General features: G+C 36.1%; 1 protein-coding gene across 1 annotated transcript; it reads right to left on the reverse strand.

The window, feature by feature from the left end:
• Positions 1–1,435: 1,435 nt before the first annotated feature.
• LOC112053406 (vesicle transport protein GOT1B) lies at positions 1,436–15,502 on the reverse strand. The gene is made up of 6 exons (XM_024092810.2): positions 15,336–15,502; positions 12,845–12,936; positions 10,816–10,994; positions 9,359–9,440; positions 6,826–6,864; positions 1,436–3,032 (listed from the first exon to the last, which is right to left on the reverse strand). The coding sequence occupies exons 1-6, from the start codon at positions 15,358–15,360 to the stop codon at positions 3,021–3,023; spliced, it is 429 nt and encodes a 142-aa protein (XP_023948578.1). The 5' UTR covers positions 15,361–15,502; the 3' UTR covers positions 1,436–3,020.
• Positions 15,503–16,398: the final 896 nt, after the last annotated feature.

The following is a 16,398-nucleotide window of genomic DNA, read 5'->3' on the forward strand; positions in this document are numbered from 1 at the left end:
TCGTATTTTATCCAAATCAGTTCAGTGGTTTAGCCGTGAAAAGGCAACAGACAGACACTTTTGCATTATTAATATAATAGTTATAACTGCACATTGGTTCCGTGATTAACTGGTTCAGCTATAATGTGGTCCGGGGTTCAAATTGAAGACTCAATAGCTCAACAGTAGGAGCGGTCGGACTCATCATCGAGGGGTGGTGATTCGATCCCCGCCCCGTTGGTCTTTTGTCGTACCCACTCCTAACAGTCTTTCCCGACTAGTTGGAGGGAATATTAGTCATATTAAAAAAATGATATTCTTTAAAAAAAACCTGGGTCAGGTCAACAAAAAATGTGATTGGGATTTTTATTAAAAAAGAAATTCTTAATGGTACCCCGGAGTTGGGAAGTTGGTGGTATTGGTAAAGACAGTAAACATTGGTCCATTGCAGATTGGCAGACTTCACACACGTAGAGAATTAAGAAAATTCTCTGGTGTGCAGGTTTTCCCACGATGTTTTTTCCTACAATACCACAAACTACCTCTTTATAATATTAGTATAGACTAGCAGACGCCCGCGACTTCGTCCGCCCCTATACCTCTTTTATCCAGCCCTTACATTAGTATCGCTGTAAAAATGGAGTAACTTCTCCCGTTTTTCCAACATTTCTCTTCACTGCTCTGCTCCTATTGATCGTAGCGTGATGAAAAGTATACTATAACCTGCACACGAGTATGTAGAATAATTGTAGCAAGTTTCGTTAAAATCCGTCGAGTAGTTTTTGTTTCTATAACATACATTTTTGGCATCAGTATCGATCACTAATCACCCTCTGATAGTTATTTTGGAAATATATTTCATGTACAGAATTGACCTCACTACAGATTTATTATAACTAGATATTACCATTTTGCTACCACACATTTTTTGGATTTATTTAATTAACTTTAAACTATTAGTTATCAATATTTTTAAAATTTCTTTCTTCTTTTTTTTCATTTGTTGTCTTCTGTGTATTATGTGTGTGTGTGTGTTTCCAAATACAATATTTTCTTTCTTTCTTTCTTTCATATACACTAGAAGAACCTTGTGGTTTAACCAATGTAGTTCGGGTTCCCGTGAAAATACAGGGTTAAAATATAGCTTATATATAAAAAATCAATCTATTGGTGAAAGAACTTTTCAAACAGGTCCAGTAATTTTTAAGTTTACTCGTTACATACAAAAAAACATTTGTTTTCTCTTAATAGCACTAGCAGTTTCACCCGAATAGTTCCCGTCCCCGTGAGAATATGGGGATAAAATGTAGCCTATGACACTCACAAATAACGTGGTCTTCTAGTGGTAAAAGAAGTTTAGTAGATCCAGAGATTACCCCTTACTTACTATACTTTTACCGCTTTTTAATATTTGTGAGATACCATCGGTTAAAAAAAATAATTTATAAAACAATAATAAAACACAAAATAAAATCGTTTAATAAATCAATGTATATACATTAGGATTATTGATAAATTAAAAAAAAAACACTGCATTGTCCTGTGTACACAACATTTTTAGACTCTTTTTAAGATTAAGATTTCTTTCAACTGTCCAAGTGAAAATGGTTTATTTTTTTTAATAGATTTTCATAGCACCATAGCTACCACGGTAAAACCATATCTCTGGACTGGACTATTGTCGTAAATATAGCAAATATTATTTAAAAAGAAAATGTAACGTCTGTCCAACGCTCTCTTTCGATAATTAAATATTTTTTTTTAGAAATATAAATTTAATTGAAAAAAATCTAATGGATTCAAACCCAAGTCTCAGGACTGCGTGCACTTCATAGATGCAATAATGCACTCCCTACCAACTAGTATAGTAAGCGGCATGCAACTTGAACTGTAGTGCGCAGTAATGTAAGTGTTAGCGACATGACGTCTCAGGCTTTTTTTTTCTTTACAAGTTACTACAATCTCACCTGATGGTAAGTGATGATGCAGTGTAAGATGGAAGCGGGCTAACTTGTTAGGAGGAGGATGAAAATCTACACTCCTTTCGGTTTCTACACGACATCGTACCGGAACGTTAAATCGCTTTGCGGTACGTCTTTGCCGGTAGGGTGGTAACTAGCCACGGCCGAAGCCTCCCACCAGCCAGACCTGGACCAATTAAGAAAATCTCAATCTGACCAGCTGGGGATCGAACCCAGGACCTCCGTTTTGTAAATCCACCACGCATACCACTGCGCCACGGAGGCTGAACTATATTTGTCTGACGTGTCGTGTCCAAACGCGAATAACGGATTCGGAAAAATATAATCGATATTTAAGCAACTAATTAGAAACTAAAACTAATTTAATAATGTTAATTAATTAAAAAAATATATTTTTAAAAAAGTCGTATGATTCTACCCCCATAACAGTACGTATCGAACGCGTCGCATCAATTCACGATAGATAAAATCCGTTCTGATGCGAGCCGTACGATACGGATCAGTGGACGCACTTCTTTGACTTCTATACAAAGAATACTACGATCCGTTTGATGCGATGCGTTCGACACGATGCGGATTTGTGGACGACTACCATTACACTTTTGTTTACAATTTTATCTGCGCAGACAAATGTCATTTTGGTCCAACTTACTTGCCGGAGTCTACAACACTGTTTAACAAAAATATAATATAATAGGATGCAATCTTTATGACATCTCCGATGTGCAGCGCACGTCAGTAAGCGCTGTTCATACATAAAATACGCTAAAAATACGCGTGAGGCGACTGTGCTGCCTGACGCCCCTATGTAACCGGTGATACCTAAAATCTTGTATAGAGCTTAAAATACGCTAAAAAAAAGACTCGTGAGGCGACTGTCCGCCTGCCGCCCCTACGTAACCGGTGATACCTAAAATCTTGTATAGCGCAGTTTGACACACGATGTTCCGAAACTTCATAAAGATTGTATCTGACTATACTACGAGTAAAAACAATATCTTAAATATCTATAGGAATGTTATTTTGTGTAGTCGTTTGTTGTTCCTCCGTATATAGTCATCATGCAAGGTCCTGTAAAGAAATTACTTTAAAAATCATTATTATTCATAGTTATTAGCATCACCATTGGCAAAATGTCATTTACATACATGATATCCACCAGTAAGCACCGGATGACATTTGTTTTTGTATCATACTATACAGGGTGCTCGGGAGTATTAACTAATATATTAACTAATATGTTTTTAACTAAAAAATAAAAAATATGTTTTCATATAAAGTAATTCAAATAATTCCGACAATCCATGTAACATACGCCTTTATCTATCTATTTATTTATTTATACTTTATTGCACAAAACAAAAACAATAACAAAGAAAACAAAATAAAACATAGAAAACATGCATGTGCAAAGGCGGTCTTATTGCTTAATATTCTTGCATTTTAAAATTTTAAAGTTTGGCTTCGTCATAATTATAAGGATGCGTATAAGAGACACATTTTGAGATCTATTTATGTATGTATGTATGTATGTATGTATGTGTGTATGTGTGTATGTATGTATGTATGTATATATGTATTTCTTTGTATATATGTATGATGTAGTTAAGTATAGTCTATGTATTATTATTATGTATTATTGCTTAATATTTATGTATTTAAATTACTTAACTTTTCTTATTTTTGTGTGCGTATACCCGAATCGGTGCTTATGTTTTTTTTTTCTCTTCCACAGTGGTTGTCTGGAAGAGATCGCTCTTTAGCGATAAGACCGCCATTTGTACATTAGTTTCTAAGTGTTATTATAAGTTATTGTTTATTTTTGTTTTTAATGTACAATAAAGTATATTTCTTCTTCTTCTTTCTTCTTCTTCTTCTTATTTACAAAAGAAATATTAATTACCTACTCTAAAAATATTAATTTTAGAACACATGATCTTTAAACATTTTTAATTAATTTTCGGTAAAAAATACAACACCTGATTTATGGAAAATACTCCCGGGCATCCTGTATATATGACATTATGTCAATTATTGGTTTATTGTTTATTTTAATAGATTGATAATAAAGGCCAAAATAGGAAATAGTCTCTCTCCGTATACGAAAAGATCAGTGGCGTGCCTAAGGTTTAACTAGGGTATGCACTATAAGTAAAAATTGAAAAATTGTTTAACTATGTACTCTGTGGTCCAACGTAGGTTTGTATTAAATCCTTAGGGTAGGCAGTGCCTATTTGCATTTATGAAGTGCACGCCACTGGAAGATTAAATGTAGCCTAAACCCACCACGCATAACATAACGATGAACGAACGAACGAACGAACGAACGATGTTAAATGATAATGCGATATTTCCGGTTCAGCCGCTATTGGTTTACTGTCTGTCTCTTTCTGTCTCTCTAGGGCAGACAAGACTGCGTAGAGTCGTGGTTTTGAAATCTATATAAAAGGCTAGTTGACACTTTTTTTCAACAGGTCTTAAATTGTTCATTACTAAACACAGAGTAACCAGAGTCTTTACAAACTGCGTGCTGACGCCGGTGCAACCACAGAACAGACAGCGCTAAAAGCTAACGCTTTTAGCAATAGAAGTAGCAAGGGGGCGTGGCCCGCGTACACCCGGGTGTGCGGAACAACGCAAGCGTGCCCGCGCATGTACTAGCAGTCTTGTTTTGTTCTGGGACAAAAGGAATAAATAATATTCAACTCTAAAGTAAGGGTGACATATTTCATTTTTCACTAAATATTAAACAGTCATTTAGGCCACGCCCCTGGGTACGCTGGTTTCAGTACAAAGAATTGACACTTTATAAATCTAGTTACCTCTTATATCTGTGGGTGCAACCAATAAAAAAAAAATGCGTGCGTACAAAGTACACATGCCAGAAGTGAAACTTCTTTGGCGATCTAATTTATAAATATTGTTTATATTTATACAAATCTCTCACTGTTTATACACTGTATAAGGGCTAATAATATTGTAAATAAATGAAAAATCTGCGTTTACTGCAAATGACGCTATACGACAGAAATTCCATCTAAAGTTCTAATAATTAACTAGTAAACGAATACACAACCAATATGGCGTGTATTATTTCTCGATATCTCGTATTCTCTCTCTCGTTTTCTCTCTCTCGTTCAATCTTTCTCACTATAGCTCTCTCCCACCTCTCATCCATAGCACTGTGCGTGATACGTTCGCTCTGTCTCACTTTTTCTCTCAATCTTTCTCACTTGCTTGCTCCCTACTCTCACTCCACGACTAGTTGCTTCATGCTACGTTCGCCCTGTCTTACTCTCTCTCAATCGGTCTCGATCGCTCTATCTCTCTCTTTCGACACTTCCGTTGCATACCGGCGTGACGTTACATCTGTAAAAATTTTACCCTCATACGCCTAAAAAAGTATCACTTCAAAAAAAGCCACGCGTCTCCTTGACATCCGCATATACAAACTTTTTTCATAATTTGTATTTCAAAATTTAACACTAACAACAATTACGTAAATTAATATAATAATCAGAAATAACCAATCAAAAATACTCCACCTTATTTCTTTAGTTTTTGTGAACAGTTTTTAAAATATTTAAAAACATAAGACGCCATTTTTCTTGAATAATATTGATAATTACTGACGCGGTTCGTGTCGTACTGACTCGAGAATGTATTCGTTTTTTCTGTATCATTCTTTATGCTGTGATTATATTTTTTTGTTTAAAATGAAGGTAATTAGATAATATTAATACCTATCAGGCGTGTTACAAACACAATTTAATATAATTATAATTATTTTTAAAACCTTTATATACTGTGTCAACAAATAAACAATTCGGTTTGATTGGATTTGTTTTTTGAGATATGCATGGACAAACACAGACATACAAAATACACACTTTTGGCACACAAAAACTGTTATAGAGTAACTTATGAAACTGTCCAATACTTAGAATATTACATACATACGGGTCCAACATACAATTTGCTCTTTTTTAATCGGCTAAAAAGCTAGAACGTTCAACAGAGAATCACTTTAAAAAAAAAAACTTTAAAATGTCAGCTAAAAAGAAATAAGTCGTACCTCAATTGCACTTAACTTGTCTAGAAGCTGGTTTAGAATACAATACATACATAGTATAGGTACATACGGATCAAATTGACAACCTGCTTTTTTAATCGACTATAATCTTTTAAACATAAAAATTTAACCGACTCCAAAGATGTATTTCAGTTATTTGGATTTTTACTAAAAAAAAATACTAAACCGATTTTCATGAAAATTAAATGGCACTTTTGGAAGTATGAGGTAAAAAACATTAAAAAAAAAACCTACATAAAAGGCAAGAACCTTAGAAACCCAAGAACTATAACAGAGCAAAAAAAAAATTAAATGTCAGCTAAAAATAATCATGTAGTGTAATCAATATAACACGTCTAGAAGCTGGTTTAGAATCAAAGAGTAAATTAATATACTACTTTAGAATACAAACTGTACAATCCTGACAATATTATTACCTATATTGACAACCTGTTTTTTTTTTAATCGGCTAAAAAGGCAAGAACCTACTATACCAGATCCATTAAAAAAAAAACTTTTAAACGTCGGCTAAAAAGATTAGTATTAATTAAAAATTACGTGTCACAAGTAAAAGTTAAAATTTATTATCACTATATTTTTAATTATTATTAATTATATCAGATAATAACAAAATAATACTTATCAACTATTTTGATGGAGTCCTTTATTTTTTTAATATAATTTAAAAAAACATGCACACGACATTACGTTCACACCACAGATAATATTTCCACTTCATAATGTTTATAGTCTATTATTTGTTTTATTTTTTGGTATGGCAACTTATCATACCATATTACGGCCGTTGTCGCCTGCTATCCTGTCGACGATCTGGAAAAAAAAAATTTTAAATTTAAAGAATTTTTTTAATTTAGGGACCCATTGACCTCTTATAATCAAAGGACGCACAATCATATAGAAAATTTTACTTAAAAACTGGCCAATTTTGCTTTGACATTTTTAGAATTATTGGTAAAGAAAATTAAGTATACCTTTAAATATAGTCCAATATTCAATAAAATCCCAAATTCAGAGCAAATTCAACCTTAAGGATTGAGTTTAAGGTTTTTTTTTCTTTTCTTGATATCTGCGATCAGGCGTTAGACTATAAGCAGGTGAGTTCTGTGGGACGGTTTCTGACAGGAGAGCCAGAGCTCTGCCATCAACTACTCATCGAGCACGTCAGCTCGCTTCAGGCGTTTGATTCGCGGCGCTACCACCAGTGAGTTAGCGAGGCGATTGGGATGTCGGGTCAGCCTTTCTTTATGTTTTCTACAGTTGTTTATGATTTCCTCAAAGATAGTTGGCATTTCCAGATATTGGTGGGTTTCATCGTTGCGAGTAAACCAAGGGGCATTAGTAATAGTCCTTAATATATTATTTTGGATCCGTTGGATACGCATTGCGTTGGATTTACTGCAGGTGCTCCACAGCTGAATCCCGTAAAGCCAGATAGGTTTCAAGACTGCACAGTAAATGAGCAATTTGTTGTTAAGTCTCAGTGTAGACTGTCTGCCAAGTAACCAGAGCAGATTTCTAAACCTTGTGTTGAGTTTAAGGTTGAATTTGCAAATGCAACTACTTGAATTGAGTGCCAAGTTGTGTTTGGCACTCATTGAGTGGGGACGTCTTTTGGTCGCGATTGTGCATCCACTCAGTAGGAGATCGATGGCCAGACCCAACGATATTTTATACTATGGATATGTTATATTGCAAAATCACCGCAAAAAGTGATCCGAATTTAGTTTCTGAGCACACATGCACAATTTTGCGTTTACTTACATTACATATATGTATAAACAGTTTTTAGACTTCCTGGAGCAAAGTCTTACTGATGAAGCTATTTCAATTTAGTTTTTAATTTGTTTTTGTATGAAATGTGAATGAAGCTATTTCAATTTAGTTTTTAGTTTTTTTTTTGTATGAAAGGTGACTAATGTGGGAGTGTTTTTAGACATGTTTGATGAAAATCGATTGAGCCGTTTAAAAGTTGTGGGGGGTGAAAGTGGGGAAGAACAACTGAATGTCTGCAAATATACTCGAAACGCCGTGTAGAAACCAAAAAGGGTGTGGATTTTCATCCTCCTTCTAGTTAGCCCGCTTCCATTTTAGACTGCATCATCACTTACCATCAGGTGAGATTGCAATTAAGGGCTAACTTGTAAAGAATAAAAAAAAATTAAAAAAAAAAAAATACTCGAGTGGGGTCTCAAATGAAAGCGCACTAAAAGAGAATATTGATGACTTGATCGATGGTGTAATTAATAATTTCATGACCTTCTGGGGTTTTTCAAAATTTTGAATTTTAAGTTATCGACAACTATCACATGTATGTGGTAGTGTTCAACAGAGAGATCCTCACTGATCAGAGGGCCTAGTGGCGTTTGTTACTGTGACGATCGCGTTAACGTAAACGCGAATTTCTAAGGAATTGAAACAGCGCCATCTAGTGGCACTAATGCACAACTGTTTCAATTCAAGGAGGCATTTCCGGGATCGAACCACCACGCCCCGTTTCCGAGGGGTGGTGGTTCGATCCCCGCCCCGTTGGTCTATTGTCGTACCCACTCCTAATACAGTCTTTCCCGACTAGTTGGAGGGGAATGGCAATATTGGTCATATTTAAAAGATATAGCAAATGGTCTTTAAAAAAAAAACTCAGTAACCTTCTCTATCGTCCAATGAAAAACGGAGAGAAGAAAGAATTCCAGAGATTAGCCCAGACAAACAGATATATTTCAATTTGTAATGCATATGTATTGATGATACATTATGGTATTTTGACGGGCTCCGTGGCGCAGTGGTATGCGCGGTTAATTTACATGACGGATGTCCTGGGTTCGATTGAGGTTTTCTTAATTGGTCCAGGTCTGACTGGTGGGAGGCTTCGGCCGTGGTTAGTTACCACCCTACCGGCAAAGACGTACCACCAAGCGATTTAGCATTTCGTGTAAGTATAAAAAAAATGTATTCCAGATACATATATTATGGTATTTTTGACGGCCTCCGTGGCGCAGTTGTATGCGCGGTGGATTTACAAAACGGAGGTCCTGGGTTCGATCCCCGGCTGGGCCGATTGAGATTTTCTTAATTGGTCCAGGTTTGACTGGTGAGAGGCTTCGACTGTGGCTAGTTGCCACCCTACCGACAAAGACGTACCACCAAACGATTTAGCGTTCCGCTACGACGTCGTGTAGAAACCGAAAGGAGAGTTTTCATCCTCCTAAAAACAAGTTAGTCCGCTTCCATCTTACATTGCATCATCACCTACCATCAGGTGAGATTGTAGTGGGCCAACTTGTAAAGAATTAAAAAAAAAACTTACTCCGCTAATGATGGGCAGGTTGAGCAGCGACCCTAACACGGGCACCATCCGTAGAAAGTTTACCGCAGCCGGTAAGAAGCCCCTGGAAATTTGCAAAAATGTATTAGGTAGTACTATTATATTAGTAGAGCCGTGATAGCCCAGTGGATATGACCTCTGCCTCCGATTCCGGAGGGTGTGGGTTCGAATCCGGTCCGGGGCATGCACCTCCAACTTTTCAGTTGTGTGCATTTTAAGAAATTAAATATCACGTGTCTCAAACGGTGAAGGAAAACATCGTGAGGAAACCTGCATACCAGAGTATTTCTTAATTATCTGCGTGTATGAAGTCTGCCAATCCACATTGGGCCAGCGTGGTGGACTATTGACCTAACCCCTCTCATTCTGAGAGGAGACTCGAGCTCAGCAGTGAGCCGAATATGGGTTGATTATGACGACGACGATACTATTAGTAGTATACCATTAGTAGGAGAGCTGAAGAAGGAAATTTTGCATTTACTCGAGCGCGGCAGATGAACATAAGAGAGTACCTTGCACGTTGTTGAGTACCTCCACCAAGTATGAGCCCTTAATATTGGTGGGTACGTTTATTGCAACCAAAAATAAAACTAACTTCAGAAATACTCAACCAGCACGTCAGATTAAGATAAGGTAGATGAATTAATAGCTAAAAGGCGTGCATTTCGAAAATCTTCATCTATCAAGGGATGATTAATGATTGATACTGATGCCAAAAATGTATTCAGTAAAATTTTTGTCTGTCTATCTGTGTATGTTCCTTAAAGAAACAAAAACTACTGGATGGATTTTAACGAAACTTGGTACAATTATTCTTCATACTCCTGGACAGGTTATAGTATACTTTTCATCACTCTACGATCAACAGGAGCAGAGCAGTGAAGGGAAATGTTGGGAAAACGGAAGAAGTTCCTAAATTTTTACAGCGATAATACTGCAAGGGCTGGATTAAAGATGTCTAAGGACGGACGAAATCGCGCATAAAATACCCTTCCCATATTCACGGTTTCTGTATTCGCGGTTCAGAAAGTATACCGCGTGAATAAGGAGCTTTTACAGTATTATTTGTCGTCATCAACCCATATTCGGCTCACTGCTGAGCTTGAGTCTCCTCTCAGAATGAGAGGGGTTAGGCCAGTAGTCCACCACGCTGGCCCAATGCGGATTGGCAGACTTCACACACGCAGAGAATTAAGAAATTCTCTGGTATGCAGGTTTCCTCACGATGTTTTCCTTCACCGTTTGAGACCCGTGATATTTAATTTCTTAAAATGCACACAACTGAAAAGTTGGAGGTGCATGCCCCTGACCGGATTCGAACCCACACTCTGCGGAATCGGAGGCAGAGGTCATATCCACTGGGCTATCACGGCTTAACAGTATTATTATTTTTTTCAATTAATTCTCAAAAGGTATTCTCGCGTATCTCACATTCTCACCTGAACAGTAGCAAGAACCCGTATATCTCAGCGATCATCCCCACCATGGGCCACCCGAGCAGTACCACGGTGATGCCGCCAAAGAAGGCCGCCGATGCTTTCACTTTGTGCCTCTGGAAGAAGAAGAAGAACGTCCTCTGCAGGCCTATGACGCAGGCTAGCCCGCTTATGAATAGGATCTGAAACAAATTACTCTTATTAATAAAGTATTAAAAAAAAACTTTTTCACTACTCTTGCTCAAAAACACTGTCATATTACCACTCCGCAGCGGGGCTAAACAAGCATATTAGCCTCTAGGGGCTAAAGTAATTTTGTTTACTGTTACGTTACTGTTGTCTGTTACGAGTACTAGCCAAGTACTAGCCTACTATAAAACGGAGGAGGTTTTATTCGAAAATAGAATCATTATAGATAAGGCCCTGATTGTTTTGAAAAATAAATAAAAAACTTTAAATTGGAATGAAATGCAGCGTTCTTGTCTGTGGAATGCGTTTATTTTTTATTTAATTTTTATTGAGTTGCGAATAGAGCGAGATTTGAAGACATGGGACATCCTTTACAGTGTAATACCTTTGCCTTTTTCTCACGTGAAAAAAATAAAATTAAAAAGCGAGAATTTAAAAAACAATTGGCGTGAATAATACACACTTGATTTTTTTCCGAAATAATTGTTATTGTTGTCTTCGTCTAGTGAGAATGGTGATCCTAATTTGGAGATGGATGAAATTTTCAATCTGTTACCATCAAAGTCGAGACGCATTTACTTAAATACTTACCTCCGATAGCTACAAAAAATTTAATAAGTGAAGAAAACAACAACGAATGGATTCACTTACGAAAGGAGTTTTTTAAACTATTATCTCCCGCGTTTACCTCATATATTCATTATTCATCTTCAAAGTAGTCGGAAATTATGTTACCGGGTAAAAGCATCTCCCTTAATATCCAAAATTGTAGACTTTGTACATTTAATTTTTAATTAAAATAAATCATTGAATATTGTACTAAACTATTTTATTTTCTCGCAATCGTAGTGAAAAACAGAGTGTAACACGTGGGGCTAAACCCATTATAAATTCGGTTTCTATTTAGGTCTACCTCGTATATAATGGGTCTTTTTAGCCCCTTGTATAACAATCTACTATTTATTTACTTTCGTAACTGTTCCTGTAATCTGTTTTTAGAATTTCACCTAGATTTTACGTATTTTTATCGCGTGTTAGTTAAATACAGTGATTTATAATCTATACTTATAATGTAACTGTAAACGGTCAAATTTTGTACATTGAAGATATTTCCAAAATTTTAGTTTGAATCTATACCGAAGACAAAAATATTTATTTTTGTCTGTCTGTCCGCCTTATTGTTGACTGGGCATCACGCTGAAACTACAGAATGAATCCAAATTAAACATGGCACGATTTGAGACTATAATACGAAGAAGGTTATAGAATACCTGTCGCGAAAATAAAACAGAAGGGGGTGAAATAGGGGTTGAAAATTTGTATGGAAAGCGCTTCATTTTTCAAGTTGCATTGGCAAAAATTTGTACTATAAAAAAAATACAAAATTTACTAAAGATTTTTCGAAATTCCACCCCTGAAATTTAATTCTTTTTAAAACATAATAAAGTTCTCGAAAATATCCAAGATTTTTGCGAACTGGTCGCGTATACTTTCTGAGGATAATTCAGTGAACACTGACCTAATATTATTCGTTCAAAATGAAAGCGCGCGTAACTGGAAAATGTACGTAATATATTTATACAGCGTAATGACGATGTATAGTTACAAAAATAATTTGCTTTTTGCAATTTGACGCGAGCAGTCTCAGCCTGTGCGTACTGGCCTTGTACTTTCAATAAACGCTTCATATTTATACTTACTTTTCATCCCAGAAGTCCATGCTTCCCACGAGATTTGTGAAAAAATTTTCATTAATTCAGGAACAAGATAATTATAACTACTCTTCCATTTGGGCAATTTTTCTTGACATCAGTTTGAAAAACAACACAAATAATGCACTCACATTTCCGATAGCCAGCAGTCCCTTATCAAATAGAAGTAGCACGCCGAGGAAGAGGAACGTCATACCAAAACCAGCGAGCCCAACGCCAATCTCTGAAAAGCATAACCAACAACCTTTGAAAGACGTACTACAGGACTAAGTATTATTTAATATTAGCATAGGCGGTTGGTCCATGCCCACCCTAGAATGTGCCTACTCTAGAATGAACCTGTACCTACCCTAGAATGGACCTGTACCTACTGATATGGAATTCTATTATAATACTAATAATAAACTTGATGTAACACATATGGCCTGAGCCTTCGTAGATATGCTAATGAAGATTAATAGAGTTCTTCTTGTTTAACTATTTTAACACCTGAAGGTGCATAGAGCTGAAACGAACTTTTTACAGACAGAGCTATAGTGGACTGCAATCTTGAGTGTTATCCAGGACAGACCAGAAGCCTTCAACTCCCTTTAAATGGTCAATTTCCATGTTGACTTTGGCCTGTTTGTTTGTTTTTTGGCTGGTGGGAGGCTTTGGCGGTGGCTAGCTACCACCCTACCGACAAAGACGTACCGCCAAGCTATTTAGCGTTCCAGTACGACGTGTAGAAACCAAAAGGGGTGTGGATTTCATCCTCCTCCTAACATGTTAGCCCGCTTCCATCTTAGATTGCATCATCACTTACCATCAGGTGAGATTGTAGTCAAGGGCTAACTTGTAAAGAATAAAAAAAAAAGGCCTACCACGTCTTCTCCGGCCCCCACAAGAATGCCACTGGAAGGACTCATATACAACACCAGATGAACGATGTAAGACAAGTTCTGTCCAGTTCCACTTCCTGTGTTTTATTTGTTTGAGAATCTGTAGCTTATTATTGGAGATTGTTGTGAAAAGATCAAGGGTGTAGCTACTGCTGTATCAGCCAGGGCCATATCAATGATACGGGGCCCCCAGACAACAGGGGTCCCTTATGTGAGAAATTGGAAATTAGAAAAACTGTCTCACTTAATCTGGTGCTGCCCGAAAATGACAAAAGTAAAGAAAAGCAATGTTTTTTTCCCTATACTACAGACTTTTTTGATAAGTACTGTTTACTAACAAACAAATTAAAAATGAGGGTATAAATCACTAGTCATTTCACACCTATTATTAATTATAATTAACTTGCTCTTAAATTAATAAAAATAAATTTGATTTATAAGCTTAGAAAACTTAGATATGGTTAATATAACATTTTATAACCAAACTATACATAATTTAAAATAAATAAGTTATGTAATTACATGCGTTTTCTACCTTCATTTCTAATTCCTTAGTTATTAAACAGTCCTCATCAAGAAAGGCTGTGGTATAGTCAGTGTCATATTTATTTTAGGCACACATTTTTGTTTCTTTTGTGAGAAAACTTTACCCTTCATTTGTATTGGGCCCCCAACTGATTCTGATACAGGGCCTCAAGATCAGAGATCCAAGGTACACTATGCCACAGCAAAAGATGCTGAATGCCATTGAGCTATTGAGGTGTTAATTAAAACTATTGTGAGCCGTGATAGCCCAGTGGATATGACCCCTGCTTCAGATTCCTGAGGGTGTGGGTTCAAATCTGGTCTGGGGCCTTCAACTTTTCAGTTGGCATTTTAAGAAATTAAATATCACGTGTCTTAAACGCGAGGAAACCTGAATTTTCTTAATTCTCTGCGTGTGTGAAGTCTGCCAATCCACATTGGGCCAGCGTGGTGGATTATTGGCCTAACCCCTCTCATAGTGAGAGGAGACTCAAGCTCAGCAGTGAGCCAAATATGGGTTGATAACAAAGTATTACTCATAATCTATACTAATATTATAAAGAGAAAAGATTTGATTGTTTGTTTGTATGTTTTTATTAGGCTCTGGAACTATTGAACTGATTTGAAAAATTCTGCCACTGTTGAGACGCTACAGTATCGCTAAAATTTATGTGATTTTGTCAGAGTATAGACAAAATTTTGGTTATCTTACACCTAAAATTATAAAAAGTTAAGATTTGATTGTTTGTTGGTTTGTATGATAAGATTTTACAGAAAAATACTCAACTTAAGTAAAAAATGTATGTAATTGACGATTTGTGATGTTCCAAAATTGTTGATAATTTGACCACTTGATAAAACTCATAATACATATGTAATCTATACTAATATACTAATATAATAAAGCTGAAGAGTTTGTTTGTTTGTTTGTTTGTTTGTTTGATTGAACGCGCTAATCTCTGGAACTACTGGTCCGATTTGAAAAATTCTTTCAGTGTTAGATAGCCCATTTACCGAGGAAGGCTATAGGCTATATATTATCCCTGTATTCCTACGGGAACGGGAACCACGCGGGTGAAACCGCGCGACGTCAGCTAGTATAATATAAATGGGAACTCATTCAACAGAAGCTATCTTCATTGATAAAATTACGATTGCTTTAAAATTGAAGAGCCAAAAACAACACGAAAGACTTTAAATACATGATGCCACTTACTCTGTGTATCCGATATTTCTATCATTTTAAATCCTGTATACCTTTATGTGTATTATTAAAGTATTTACTGGTAAAATATTGCTGAATACATTTGTAAATACAATTTAAAACAAATTCATAACCCTTTGCACCACGTCATTTTCGATAGCGAAATTCATAACTGTCATTTGTCACTGTCAAAACTCAAGGCATGTCAAAGCAAGGAACATAAGTCAAAGTGTCAAGCAGTGCTGCCAGCTCTACAATTAAATTCGTGGTCATAGAGGAATTAGTTTATGGAGATGCATCGCACCAAAATTCTGTCTTTTCTTGAGGGAGACGATACACACATCGAAAAAAATTGACACCAATAAATATATTCTGTGTCCTTACTATTCGCAAAACAACAAATTGTAATCAATACTTGATCGATGTTTTGCTGTTACGTGCGCTCCCTGTTTTTATTACTTAATTTAATTAAGTTACAAATACTTACAAATAAAACGAAACTTTATCTTTTAGGGAACTAAATTGTTGACGGCTGTTTTTTATGCGATTCCACTACACAAACCAGTGTTTTAGGGAGCTCTTTACACAATGAAAACGATTATCAATTTTTCATTATAAAGTAGCCCATGCTCTAAGCTTTATCCTTCATTCCGTATACTCTACAACCAAATCGTTTCAATAGTTGTAGCGTAGCTGGACCTTCTGATACAGGTCCAGTATTTACAAGAAGGTCCCAGCCCTATCAATAAGTCAATGTAATCTTGAATAAAGAGTAAATTTTTATTTTATTTTTGCTGTAGCGTGATTGAGTAACAAACATACAAACTTTCACATTTATAATATAAACTAGCTGACGTGGCGCGGTTTCACCCGCGTGGTTCTCGTTCCTGTAGGAATACAGGGATAATATAAAGTCTATAGCCTTCCTCGATAAATGGGCTATCTAACACTGAAAGAATTTTTCAAATCGGACCAGTAGTTCCAGAGATTAGCGTGTTCAATCAAACAAACAAACTCTTCAGCTTTATTATATTAGTATAGATAGGAGAATGGGATTAGGATATTTGCTAAAATA

Source organism: Bicyclus anynana, chromosome 26 (assembly GCF_947172395.1).
Source record: "Bicyclus anynana chromosome 26, ilBicAnyn1.1, whole genome shotgun sequence".
NCBI classification, from domain to species: Eukaryota; Metazoa; Arthropoda; class Insecta; order Lepidoptera; family Nymphalidae; genus Bicyclus; species Bicyclus anynana.